This window comes from Lipotes vexillifer, unplaced genomic scaffold (genome assembly GCF_000442215.2).
Source record: "Lipotes vexillifer unplaced genomic scaffold, Lipotes_vexillifer_v1.1 scaffold387, whole genome shotgun sequence".
NCBI lineage: Eukaryota > Metazoa > Chordata > Mammalia > Artiodactyla > Lipotidae > Lipotes > Lipotes vexillifer.
This window is the reverse complement of record NW_006795399.1, coordinates 4603076-4617995: the sequence shown is the minus strand read 5'-3', so window position 1 is coordinate 4617995 and position 14920 is coordinate 4603076. Positions and strand designations below refer to the sequence as shown.

General features: G+C 38.0%; 1 protein-coding gene across 1 annotated transcript; it reads right to left on the bottom strand.

Annotated features, from left to right (window-relative positions):
* Positions 1–339: 339 nt before the first annotated feature.
* On the bottom strand, positions 340–13232 carry GTSF1 (gametocyte specific factor 1). Its single transcript, XM_007467779.1, has 8 exons — positions 13187–13232; positions 8101–8201; positions 6166–6292; positions 5641–5724; positions 5113–5176; positions 3425–3519; positions 2471–2504; positions 340–438 (listed from the first exon to the last, which is right to left on the bottom strand). The coding sequence occupies exons 1-7, from the start codon at positions 13200–13202 to the stop codon at positions 2488–2490; spliced, it is 504 nt and encodes a 167-aa protein (XP_007467841.1). The 5' UTR covers positions 13203–13232; the 3' UTR covers positions 340–438; positions 2471–2487.
* Positions 13233–14920: the final 1688 nt, after the last annotated feature.

The window sequence follows — 14920 nt, the reverse complement described above, 5'->3', positions numbered from 1 at the left end:
ATAAACAAATGCACTAATCAGAAAAGGTCCATTCCTATAAATGTTCAAAGGAATTTGGTTCATGTGTGTCAGAGAACACAAATATATACACAGTTACTTTTTCCAACCCAAATTTCTTGCCTGCTTTAGCTGGATCCTTTAAGATAACTTTAAATGATTTTGTTTCATTAATGTAGAATGAGATATGAGTTCTGATCTTGGGGCTGCAGGTACTTAACCAAACTACCAAGCTATTTACAATGATGGTTTATTTGAAACAGTTCTGAGCATGAGGGTTCTTTCTTGCATCAAATGAGTAAGGACTCAAAGGGGGGAGGAAAAAGGTACTTGTCAGTTTGAAAGTCACAGACAATTTATCTTTCTATAATTAGATTAGGAGAAAAAAATGAAGAACCCACTGTAGCAGGAAGCAGCAAAGAGTCTTCTAGGGTCTTGCATCTGCAAGGAAATGAGAAAAAAAAAAAAAAAAGAGTTCTTAGTTCCTATCAATGACAAAAGCATCAACTACATCTGACAATGGGCCACACAACTACAGCCCAATTAGTCTCCTGGTCTGCTGGAAGAATCTGTTGTTGCTACTGGCAGAACACCAAGTCCTTTCTGACCCTTAGCTCTTTAGTATCACTAAGCACACAGAAACTTGTTAATTGAATTAAAAACATTCTATACAGAGATCAAAGCACACTTGTTGTGTCAACAGTTTTCACTGGTGAGGAGAAAATCAGAATTGACCATCCAGGCAATTGACTTCTGCAGACAATTCTGGATTAATTCCAATTAACTTATATTGATCTTTTTCTCTTCTCATATACCCATCTACTCATTAATTCAATAATACTTTTGAGCTGTTACAATGTACATCAGGGGAACAAAAATTAACATGGTATTACCTGCTTTTGAGGCACTTACCTAGTAAAAATTGGAGTTGTTGATAAAAACACAAATGGGATAAAGCATTTAAGTGCAAGGTGAACAAACCCTTTTCAGGCATGTGCATTAAAAAAAATTCTCCACCCACTCTTAAGTTTCTTAAGGGAATAAGTCATGTCTTCCATTTTTTTTGTGTGTGTATCTATCCAAAGAAGAGACTTCTGCAACAACAGGTATTCAAAAATTGATGCTTTATTTTTATTAAGGGGATAAGAAGGTCTTTGGCTGTTAAAGGATTCTTTTGTTGTTGTTGTTAAAGGATTCTTACCTATTTTTTTCCCTTATTCCTCAGGGGTTACATAGAAAAAAAAAATATCAGTGTATAAGGAGTTTATTAGCAAAGAGTTAAGTTCCAAAGCAGAAAAACGTTTAGTCTTAAGTGACAGAAGTTTCTCCTAGGCTTTCACCGTAGAGTAGCCATTTTTACTAGGTAACTATCCACACTCTATGAACACCAAGCATCTCATGCAGTGTGTCAGAGAAGGATTCAAAGTTCACCATTTACCCATGTCTGTGTATGCTTTCTTGACACACCCCAGTGCAGTTGTGTCTTTCCCTTCTGGGATCAAATCCAACTTTCTGGCTTCCAGATATATTCAATAATTTGATGTCAGAACCTACCAAGGAAAATGGCCAGTACCTACAAGCAACTGATAAATATTATTGTTCATAGCTAAGCGGTGTTTGCTTTTAGAATCTCTTTTCTGCTTCTTACCAGAAGAAACATCAGTTTTTGTACTAAAATGAACCCTAACTTGCAGAAGATCCATCTACTTCACTGTCCAGAGAAAGTAAATGGACTAGAAGGCAACAGGCCAATTACTCATTCATTCAATAAATATTCACTGAAGGCCTACTATCTGCAAGACAGTGGGGATTATCAACCCATTCCCAGCCCAACAATATTCCTTCTGCCAGAAGCAGTGTGGCTGAGCAGCCTCAGCCAAGACAGCATTTGAAGCATCAAACCTGGCTCTGCTATGGGTACATAGGGTGACCTCAAAGAAAGGCTTAATCTGTGAAAACTAAAAGATTTTGGACTCTTTATATAGATTTTGTGAGGTTCTGCTAAATCAAACATTCAGATAAGATCAACAGTAAGAGACTCTTAGAGACCCAAAACATTAAAGTTCTCATTCAAATGAGTATGAATTTTTTGATGAGTATTAAACTGTACTGCACAGGGGAAGAACTGCAGAGCAGTGAAGCAGAGTTGTTTGATTAATCTCAGTCCATTAAAAAGGCATGATAGATCTAGAATGCAACTTTGATAAAAAAGAAGAAAAAAGGAAACAGGCAGTGTGCACTAACATTAGGGAAAGCAACTTGGCATGTAACAGAATTCTAATTTAACTGGTAAATGCCTATTCATTAGCGTGTAAAGCCATAACAGAGGCTATATACTTAAAAACACAGGCACATACAAAGCTTTAATTTGGTACCATAATCTGAAAGAAAATTGGACCCAAATTGCTTTATGTCCAGTTAAATCTTGCTACCATCTGGAAAAAAAGTAGTGAAATAAAACTGGAATACTTACTTGAGATAGATACTCAGTTACTGTGCATTTCCATCTATGGAGTAGAAATATTTCAAAATAAATACGCCATGTCAATTGAAAATCACTCCATCCCCTATTCTTACTAAACACAAATGACTTATTCCTGGGGTATATGGAATTATAATATAAAAGTAGAAGAATTTAAAATTAGCAATTGGATTCCACTCAAGAGCACGGTAAAAGGAAATAGTCCTCTACCTATCAAGCCTTATGGCATATGATTTGGTGATCTCGTTTTTGGAGAAATGCAAGTATCCAAAGGGAAATGTTTTAAAGGGGATCCTCTGGCCATCTAAAAATTAGCTCAAACAGTAGCAAAAACTGAAATCAAGAGAATCTGAATTTGGGGGCAACATTAGGAAAAGAAAGTTTGTATTAAATAAAAATGACAGTATCTTGGGTGTACCATATGTGGGAATTTCTTTACTAGGGTGGTATGACATGAATTTCATACCTGTTTACTCAGCATGGTCTCTGAAGCCTAGAAAAGACATCTGAATACCATTCTTATGGTGGTTCTTATGACTTATTACTTTCATTTTGTCTCTACCCATTACCTTTTAGGCCCCTGCAATCCAATTTCTAATCCCAATTCCCTATCAGTATTATGCCTTGAAAATCAGGGATGATTTCCTCCTAGTCAAAATCAATAGCCTTTTTACTGGTCCCAAAATTTACCCATGGTATTCGATGTCAGTGATCACTCCATCTTGAAAATATTCTTTATGCTTCTGTGATCTTGTCCTTTCCTGCTACTAACCAGGAGTAGGGGGAAGTGAGTAAGGTGCTTGGGGTGCAAAATTTAAGGAGGCACTCACTCTCAGGGTCATGTGGGTACTAGGTGTTCAGACTGAACATGTCCTTGAATAATCAAGACCAACTGTATTTAGCACAACAAACAGAGTAAAAGCATTTTGCCTCTATTTCACTTACTGTTTTTCCATGGCAGAACATATGGCAGAGACTTGGGAACACGCATGCCTGAAGCCAGGTTACTCTTATGTTCCATAACTACGTTGCTTGCGGGGCTGCAAAAAGAAAGATGAATTTGACTATGCCAACATATCTGTATTCTTCAGGCAGGCACACACAAGACAATCAAATGCGTTTTTTGTAATTTGGGGGAAAACAACAACGTACATTCTGAAATGTAAACACATTTCCATCAAAACATTCTCACAATGAGAATGATTACCAGCTTCTCTGGAAAGCTCACTCTTCTGTACAGGCAATAAGATGAGTCTAACCATTTTCATTTTCCAGAAACTGAGATAAACAGCAATGCCATCTACTGTTCAGTTGTATGACAGACTCATGAACTCAACAGATAAAAGAGATAAAATAAAATGCCAAGACAACCAAACTAAAGGCAACAAATCTCACAGAACTGAGATAAAATTAAAATTGTACCAATGGAATTCATCTTTAAGTTTTTCTATCTCAGTGCATACACAGACTAAGATACATTTATTATAACTAACTGACTTCAGGAGCTAAAAAATAAAAATTGATAAGTGTTCTACTTGAGGAAAAAAATGAAGTCTAGCATCTAATTCCTTCATTTTCTAATCCAGAAATATTCTCATTTGGGTTTGAAACATGATCTTTTTTTTGCCACGCTGTGCAGCTTATGGGATCTTAGTTCCCCAACCAGGGATTGAACCTGTGCCCTCGTCAATGAAAGCACGGAGTCCTAACCATTGGACTGCCAGGGAATTTGAAACATGATCTTTTAAGGTTTGAAGATCAAATAGTAATGAAAAATCTTAAGAGATTTAAATTAGATACAAAATCAGTGGGAAGAAGAGATGCGTTTTCTTTCCTACCCATTTGGTATTATGGATTGCCCAATCTCAAATCAAGAACTTCTCGGCTTCCCTCGTGGCACAGTGGTTAAAAATCCACCTGCCAATGCAGGGGACACAGGTTCAAGCCCTGGTCCAGGAAGATCCCACATGCCATGGAGGAACTAAGCCCATGCGCCACAGCTACTGAGCCTGAGCTCTAGAGCCCACAAGCCACAACTACTGAGCCTGTGTGCCACAACTACTGAAGCCTGCGCGCCTAGAGCCTGTGCTCTACAACAAGAGAAGCCATTGCAATGAGAAGCCCATGCACCACAATGAAGAGTAGCCCCCGCTCGCTGCAACTAGAGAAAGCCCGCACACAGTAACAAAGACCCAACGCAGCCAAAAATAATAAATAAAATCAATTTATTTTAAAAATAGAACTTTTAAGATTACTTTTTCCTTAGACACTAGTTACCCAGAGTAAAAATGATACATGTGGTATAGCTAGAGAATTTTTTCAAAGCATTAAAATAATGTGAACTTAGCAAAAACTCCAACTAAGACATAAGAATGGCTGGTGCCACTGTCTCCCTTACTAGACTATAAGCTAGTATTTTTGTGTTCCCGTGGTAATTAACACAAAGCAGGTGACCTTTTTATGAATCAAGGAATAAATAAGGAAAAAACGCCACCCAAACTATATCTAGACTAAATTCCCACCAAGTAACATCATCAAGGAAAGAGGTCAATACATGCTCTGGTGGCTTCTATTGGTAACAGAGCAACTGTGATTCTGGGAGGAAGAGGTGGGAATGAGACCCTTTCATTTACCTGTTGTTGCCACAGTAGTTGGCTTCGCCCCAGACAAATGGGGTGCTGGTCTGTTCCCACAAATCTGCCAAAGGAAGCAAAACATGGTTTGTGGTACTACTAGGTAAAACACAATTCATGCTAGTTGAATTTGTAAGATGAGAAATAATAAACGTAAGTTTAGAGAAGCAAGTAATAACTGATTAAGTACCCGGCCTAAGTGACAGAGTAGCAAGAATTTAATTGAAGGATATAAACACAAGTGACATAAATAATAATAAATGTGCCTAGTAGCAACCAAACACAGATGGTACAACACAATTTATGGAAAAAAACAGATGTAAAGAAGTGCTTTTTCCAATCAAGAGGGATAGGCTGTTCCATGTGTCTGCACAGAGAGAAATATGTGCTTGTATTGGGGCCCAGTAAAAATAACAAGTCATTCTGAACAACATGGTATGTTCATAAAAAAGGAAAATCTTCCTTCTGTCTAAAGCAAATGACTTGAGATTTTGACATTGTGAAGAAAAAGATGTAGAAGCATTTCACCTTTATCCCAGTCTTCATTGCAAGGAGGGCACTGCCATGTGCTCTCAGCCAGAGTCTCTTGTCCAAGGTTCCTGGTTTGGCTGACTGCAAGACAATAGAGATTCTGACTTAACAAGGGAACACTGCCAAGTTATTATGTTTAAAGGGGTTAGTGGCTTGAAAGGTTGCAGGGTCTTTGTTTCTGAAAAATGGATGGGATGAAAGCTAAACAGAGAGGTCTTATCCCCTTGCCAACAGAAGACAAGAAAGAGAAGCAGAAACAAAGATGTTTGCCATATTTATGGTAATAAAAGAATTTTCATTTTTAGATGAATTATTAGAAAAATGAAATCAGGTTGTTCAGAAGAGAAAGCAGTCTGACAAACACAACCCGACAACCTTTTGCTGCTAAAATAAAAATCTCAAAGGCAGAAAACCATTGTTCTTCTGAAATGATGAAAACCAAAACCAAGGTGATAACGTAGCATCATATAAATTTGAAGGGGCTAACCTCCAACACTGAAACATTTAGCTAGTCAGTCTTACCTACATCCTGCTCAATACAGCTTTTGTCATCACAGCTTGAGATATGATGACTGATTTCGGCCCGAGGAACCTGATGGCGAGCATTGAAGGGACAAGTAGCTAGTTTGTTTGCGATGTCAGGATGATTCTGTGAAAAAAATTAAAGGGGTCCGTCAATAAACTTGTGGCTTAACTTGGTAGGTAAACTCATAGTAGAACATTAAGAGGGAATTATTTATTACTCATATGGACCATAGAGACATTACCTCAGAATCATCAAAAGCTAAGCCTCTTTGTTACGATTATAAAGACTGGCCACACAGATATTGGGGTTAAAGTCGCTTATATGGAAGTAAGCAGTGAATTTAGGATGGGATATTTGAAACATATCTTCACCCTGTTTACTTCTCAGGGTCACAAGATTCAGGCGGCACAGCCTGTAATGGTAGAGCTCTCTGGACATCTTTGAAAGCTGATATTCAGGATGAACAGCAACACTAAAACACACTTAGTCTGCACTGCAGTAGTGCCCCTGCTACTGCAGTACAATAGTGCAGGAAAACAGCTGTTGGAAGGGAGCTGCAGAAGAGGCAAACCCAATGATTTTTCAGATTAACACAGGAACGCTTATTTAAAGTAATGATGCCTGAAATGAGGCTCTGAACAATTTGACCTTTATTTCAGCTATTTCACTAAGGAAAAGCCCAAATGATAGAGAACTCTGCTGACCAAGTTCTTTATTTTAATACAAAACAAGAAAACAAAACAAAATGTTTAATATCACCCAAATCCTATGGTAAGTTTACCAGCAATTAAGAAATTTATTAGGAGAAGCAAAAGATATATCATAAATGATACTCAAAAAAGTAAAAATAATGTAAAGTGGGGAGAAGGGTGGAAAAATATAAGGGATGGAGAAAATTGTGAGGGCAGGTATCTCCATGATTTTTGTAAGGGATATCAGGCATTCGAATGCAAAGGTTTTGTAGCTGAAGATTAAGAGCATTAGAATAGGGGAGTTACGACAATGTCTTCTTACCACTTGGACCCCTTTCCCAACCTTTATCCTTGGAACATTTTTGAGAGCCTAGGGGAGGAAGTTGTGGTACTATTTGCTAGTCCATATTGCCCAGGTTCAACCTTAAGGAATCCTTGCTCTAGAGATTAAAAGGAGCTGAGAAATAATCAACAATGGCATTATAATCATGTCTCCAGGACTGCAAGAGAAACATCCTTTGAAGAATGTTAATGCATACTTGAATTGTATGCAGGTTTAGATTAAATACTAAAATTGTTTTCCAAGCATAAATCCTGGCAGAACTTTGGCCTCTGTATCTGACATCTATATTCTAACAATCCTTTCAAACTGCCTCAATTAATATATCAGCATTAAACTAGCTTACATCAGCTAAGTCTACAAAAGGGTGACCAGAGGAAAAAAAAAAATCTTTGAGCTGGTTTTTTTTCCCCCAAAGATGCTTACTGTTGAAACTTGGAGAAAGTTATTTTTAGGAATGATCTTTTCTTGGGTTAACCTCTAGCTGTTCAACTTCTCTAAAATTTCTAAACAAACAAATAAAAAAATCAGAAATAAGTGTATTACAATACTCAATCCTTATCAGGACAATGAACACATCAAATTCACAAGGCAAGAGGGATTTCTCACTGCTAGCAAAAATTAGTGTTTCCTCTGTTTTACAAAGGCTGCGAAGATTCTAGAGAAGCTGTTTATGAAGGGTGCTCTGTCACTAGTGGGGGGAAAAACCAAAACAAGAAAAAACGTACATATCCAAGAAATAACCAAATTCTTTTCTATAAATATTGGTATTTAACCCAAAGCAATTCTGGCATTCAGTTAAAACATTTATGCTGAAATTATTTGATATTTACAAAATTTGGCTTTTAAAAAGAACTCAGGAGGGCATCACAGGGCAAATTAAGAAAATAATACCCTACCTTTCTGCACTTGATAAGATGATAAGGAAACCTGCAGGCCCTGATCTGGTGGTTTTTATCATAGGGGCATTGTAACAGCTTTTCAGGGTCCAGGGTATCGACTGAAAGAGAGAAAAATAGGGTAAGTATAAAGCTTAACAGGCCCTTGTAAAACCTCAGCATCCCCGGCACACTGGATTTTTTCAACAGAATCTGTAAGACAGTCTAATGACGGCTTGGAATTTTATTTTTTAAAAGGGTGACTAAACATCTGAAAATAAAAATGTAACTGTGAGAAGATAAAACTGTGTTATCATCGAATCTTCATTAAGTCCAGCAAAACTGGCAGTCATGGGGTGGGGTCTTGGTTCAGATTTGGTTGTACATGAATATTGTTGTTTTCATTGTTGGTTACCCTTATTATAAACAAAAAAATTAAATGAAACATCTTTTCCTTTTCTAAAAGTGCTAATTCAGTGTCATAGGACTTGCGTGGTGGCACAGTGGTTAAGAGTCTGTCTGCTGGTGCAGAGGACACGGGTTCGAGCCCTGGTCCGGGAAGATCCCATGTGCCGCAGAGCAACTAAGCCTGTGCACCACAACTACCGAACCTGCGCTCTAGAGCCCGCGAGCCACAACTACTGAGCCTGCATGCCCAAACTACTGAAGCCCACGTGCTCTAGGGCCTGTGTGCCGCAACTACTGAGCCCGTGTGCTGCAATTACTGAAGCCCGTGTGCCTAGAGTCCGTGCTCCGCAACGAGAAGCCACCACAATGAGAAGCACATGCACCACAACAAAGAGTAGCCCCCGCTCGCCACAACTAGAGAAAGCCCACACGCAGCAATGAAGACCCAATGCAGCCAAAAAGAAAAAAAAGTGCTAATTCAGGGTCATTTTTATCTCTAGCTAGTTCAACCAGAGCTTCCCAGCCAGTATGTTGAAGGCTGGAACGGACAGTGTACTGATACACTGCCGTGGGGGTCCATTGCATGCGTGTCCCCTATTCCCCAACCAGTCCTAGGGTAAGTTGAGGGTAGTTAATCCCCTACAGTAGCATCCCTGTTTACTAGTATGCTATGACATGAAAAAAGTTGGTAAGCATTGCTCTATATCAGTTATACGTTCTATGGAAGCTTGAGAAATATTCATTTATAGATTTCTTTTTCGTCTGTCTGCTTTAATGTACTTCTGTAAGTAGTTCCTGATCTTGGTCAATCTAGTTACCTCTCAAATGAAACCAATACCTTTACCAGATCGGTGGTTTTACTTTTCATATTTTGGAACATAAAGAAAGACAGAGAATTCTTTAACCTAGTGATTATCAAACTGGCCAGATAAAAAGGCAGAATAATCTGCAAAAAGAGAACCTGAAGTTATTAAGACAACTGCAGATACCTTAACGGGGCTGCTGTGTGAAAGAAAGCCCCTAACCTACATCACGCTATTTAAAAGTACGCTTAGAAGACTATACTTTTAGGGACCATTTCAATAGTTTGAATAGAAACTAGAGAAGTTTCTCTGAACGTGTACAACTATCCTTATGTTCTGCAAAATGTCCAGGCTGAGCCCCCAATTTTAAGAAGCCTGGTTAAAGAAGGGAAATTAAATGGTTAAGCACATTCTGAATATATTATGAGGACAAGAGGGAACCTAATAAAATGCTGTTGCCATCACTGAAGGCAATAATAAAAGTGAAATAAGATAAACAACTCACATTTGATAAGAAGCTTATAAACCAGGAGACTGCTATGAAAATCAGAAGCTAGTGGGGAATTGAAACAGACAGCTTCACTGGAAGAGTGGTAAACATGGGATAAATTGCTAACCATGATCGTGATGCAAATGAGCCAGAAAGGTGACTTGAAGGACAGAATGAATAGGAACGAAAAGTCTTAAAGGACAAGCAGGCTTATTATGCCAGCCAGGCTCATCCTGACCAGCAATCTTTTCATATTTCTGAAGCTTCAGGACACCCAGGAAGAGTGTACAGATGAAATTCTTGTTAGTTTTCCTTCATTTAATCCATTTCATCACTAGCAAATGATAGACCATATCAGCAGCTGACAGAGACTGTACGTACTTTATGATTCATACACATTTTACTGCCCATACAGTGGTATTCATCAGAGTTGATAATGATAGCTTCCTACCAAAATGCTTTACTTTTTGGTCTCTGATAACTTAGGTCAGCTCTAAACTGTTTTGTTTTGTTTTTTTTGCAGTACGCGGGTCTCTCACTATTGTGGCCTCTCCCGTTGCGGAGCACAGGCTCCGGACGCGCAGGCTCAGCGGCCACGGTTCACGGGCCCAGCCGCTCCACTGCATGTGGGATCTTCCTGGACCGGGGCACGAACCCATGTCCCCTGCATCGGCAGGTGGACTCTCAACCACTGCGCCACCAGGGAAGCCCTAAACTGGTTTTTTAGATTAAAATTTTTTTAATTTTATTTTTAATTAAAAATTTTTAATGGTAATAAGATACACATAAAATTTATCATCTTAACCATTTTAAAGTATACAGTTCAGTGGTGTTAAGTATATTCACATTGTTGTGCAACTGACCTCCAGAAATTTTCATCTTGCAAAACTGAAACTCTATACCCATTAAATAACTCCCATTTCCTCCTCCCTGTAAACCCTGGCAACCACTATTCTACTTTTTGTTTCTATCAGTTTCACTATTCTAGATACTTCATATATGTGAAATCATATGGCATTTGTCTTTTTGTGACTGATTTGTTTCACTTCCCACAATGTCCTCAAAGTTCATCCAGAGTATAGCCTGTGACAAGATTTCCTGTACCTATTTTGCTATTTGCTTTCTTTTAACTTAACATATCTTTGAACTCCTTCTATGTCAGTATGTTAAGAAATGTTTCACTGCTGCATACGGATGTACCATAGATTCTTAACCAGTTCCCTTACAGATAGACATTTAAATTGTTTCCAGTGTTTTACTATTATATACAATGCTGTGACTAGCAATATAACATATACTTCTTTGGGCATTGTACGAGTATTTCCCTTGGGCAGATACCTAAGAGTGCTACACGAAGTATACATGCATTTAAAGTTGTAATAAATACTATCGAACTGCTCAGCAAAAATCTTGAGTGGCTTTCTGGGAATATAACTTAATTTGGAAAACATAGCAGGCCCTGTGGACAACCTTCTTCCAAGAGCATAGACTCAGATGTTCCTCACACTTGCATAGAGCCCAGAACCCATGGTGAGAAATGGAGGAAACTTCACAGAAATAAGGAACTAGACTTGATGAGAGTATCATCAGCTAAGAAGCACTGCCCAAAGACAGAAGCTGGAGATCTTCAGGAATCTATCAGATTAACGTTAGAGTTTTAGGTCACTTTGGGAAAAAGGTCAAACATATTCTAAAGCACTGTTTCTCACTTTAACATGATTCCCGGTGTTAAATCACTTGGGGACTGTGTTAAAATACAGATTCTGATTCAGCAGGTTTGAGATGAGGCCTGAGGTTGTGCATTTCTAACCTACTTCCAGGTGATATTTTTCTTTTTTTTAAGTCTTAAAACAATGAAGCTTTATTAAGAAAGACATAGATAAAGAAATGCTATAGCCTTAAAGGAGTTGATTCTTCACAAGCCAACTTATTTATTTATTAAACTTAATCACAAAACTTAAATAAAATTGTAAACATACAGCAAAATTCACCATTTCCTTCTTTCTTTAACAAACATCTACTGATTGTCACTACATAAAAAAGTTTGTTATGTAGCAATACAGTAATTAAAAGAACCAGGTGATATTTTTCTAAGAAAAAAAAAATCACCACTGACAAAAGTAATGAATAGAGATATAATAGAGATAGAGATGTTGCTTTCTAATTTAATAGAGTAGTAAGCTTCCAAGAATAAATAAATATAAATCTCTCATATCTATCTCACATGGAAATCTCAGATTTTAATTAACACATTTTTAGAAAAATTAAGGGGGTGAAGGAGGAAGCCCTAAGGAAGATCAAGGAGAATCAGATCCATTATTCTCAAAGTATGGTCCTCAGAATAGCATCATCACCTGGGAACATGTTAGAAATGCAAATTCTTGGGTCCCAGATCTTCTGAATCAAAAATTTCGGGGGTGGGGTCCAGCAACCTGTGTTTTAACAAGCCTCCCAGGTGATTCTGCTGCATGCTAAAGTTTAAGAATCTCTACTGTAGATATTTAATAAAGATTGTTTCCATGTAGTTTCTACATCTTGGTGATAAAGATTCTATTGGACTCTTCCTAGAAGGTAGAATGGGACTAAAATACCCTTTAGTTAGAACTTATTAATTATAGAGATTCTGAACAAGACAGAAAGTAGGAAACAAAGGAGGCCTTGTTGACAAGTTTCGTCCACTCAGATGTTCCTCAAACTTGGTCAGGGTCTAGAAACCACAGTGCTTTGTAGTAGCAAGTAGGGCACTACATATAAACAACATATAAGACTCTGGTTCTGACTCTGTCCCCAACTAACTATGTAACCTTAGGGCAAATCAATTAATCTAGGTTCTGTTTTCTCAGTTGCAAAATTCGAATGTTGAATGAAATGATTTTTCAGGTCTCTTTTGGTGCTACACTTGTATGATCCTAGGTCTCCTGGTTCCCATTTGATCTGTTGGGCCATCTAGATTCCTGGATCACTTGAGAAACAAGAATCCTCCCTAGGATTTCTTTAAGTCTAAAAATTCAGTGTACATCAACATTATGTATATCATATTATCCCACAAAATAGAAAGAAACCAGTTAGTTAGTTAATGACTATCCCTGTGTCATTAACAGGAGAAATTGAAGTCCTGAGGAATGAAAATGCTTCATTTAATAAAAATATAGTTTAACACAGGTGTCCCAACCACAGCTTTCTCAAAGCCTGATGACTTCTCATACTGCTTTATTTAAATTTCAGGTGTCATATTTCAAATTTGGACATTTCTCTACATTACTAAAACAGTCTCTGGGGAGACATTTTCTTCTCAGCAGTCTAGTGAGAAAAGTGAATCTTTCCCAACACAATAAAAGTCTTGTCAGACAGAAAACTACATGTAAGTAATTTAACTTATTTTCTAAAAGCAAAAAGAAGTACGTACCGTAAGTTTCTTCCATGTTGGAAATGAAGGAGCCAAATCCAAGTGCTGGTGGGGGGGGGGGGAAAGCAGTGGATCAGGGAATCAGAAATGAAATGTATCAAAAGTAGCCCTAAGAAGTGGAGTCAAACTTGGATTCAAACTAGAATTGAAGTCACCCAAGTTCAATATAAAAAACCCTTATAGCACCTCCCTCCCCCTCAATAAGTTTCTCCCCTTGAAGGCATTCTTTACTACTTTGAACCATTTTAACAACATTTGCCCAATTCACACTCTTGGAATAAATTCTAGGGCTCACAGTTAAGAAAAACCAAATATGACTACTAACTTAAACTGTATTCAGGTGATAAGATGTCAGTCTATTTTAAGTGCCATTACAACACCCTGTCACTGTTTACCATCTATTAGCGTTCGATGCTATTTAACATTAGAGGGGCCAAGTCAAGCCCACAAGAATACTGTTACTTAAACTTCAGGATAAACAAAGGAAAAGGGTACTATGTTAAAGCTCTCCTCTTAAGTCGTCAAAAATACAGGATGGGCAGGCTGCCAGTCTTACTTCTCCCCCGGGGACCTGGGGATGCTGGAAGCCTGTGTCAGACTATACACTCAATCCATCCAATATGTCTAGAGACATTCTAGCTTACTATTTCTATGACTTTTCTTAAACATGATTAGGAAGTACCATACTTTTTCCAGTGATGCTTTACCCCCCTCCCCAAATCTCCTATGCTAAAATGGATAGACTTGGTTATTTAAATCTCTCCAGTTAATACTCATTCCCTCTATGCATTGAGGACAAACTTCTGAATGTTAGGACTCGAGAACTGTCCATTTTATAGTTGACAGTCATAAAGGAACAAGTCTGTAACAGAAATGTGGAAGATTTTAAAAGACAACTTTTTTTTTAGTTTCAGTCCTCTTCCACCTTACATTCCCCCCTGTTGAGCTCTGTGATTAAATAAACTTATCATTATAGAAAAGGCTAAATTTATATAAAACCATCTCCATAGGAAACTTCTGAAAACTGTCTAGGTTTACATCTATTGCCTCTAGAGCCAGCTCTCCTTTGCCACCTCATACAATTCCACACCCCTTCCCTCCATTCTATGACATAAGCAGCCTTGGAACCTATGATAGGAAATACAAGGGATCAGCTGGAACTCGTTCAGTAATTTGCTGCAGAGCTCATTTGTAAATGACAATCATTGGTGAAACTGTCATAAAATATATTTTTCATGGCTGGATTAAGAAATTCTGACATTCCTTTTGACATGTTACACATAGTTACTTTATACTTTTTCAACAACAACAAAAAAGAGAATTGGAAGAAAGAATCAAGCACTATGTTCCTTGATTTTAAGTCATTTAAAGGAGCGATCAGTGCCAGATTCAGCAACTTGTAGGGAGCCACCCTATCCTTTGGGGGCAAAAAGACTAAATTACACAAGATTAAGGGCACTGGAATCTATAGCCTCATCATTCAGCCCTGTCCATCTAAGTATCTTCCGTATTAAACTGTTAAAAAGTGAGTCTTTTACTTTTTCCCTAGTACTAGACAGCGGTGTAATGGACAAATGACACTCAGCAGTCAAGCTTGGGGGCTGGTTGCAGCCTGAAGCAACTGGTTACACTCTTAACTGAGCTGGAGTCTCGGTAAAACCATCATTTTTCTTCCTTTAAACAAAACAGAGTCGATTTAAACAATGGGACTAAATAAGAGAAGGTGGAGAAGAT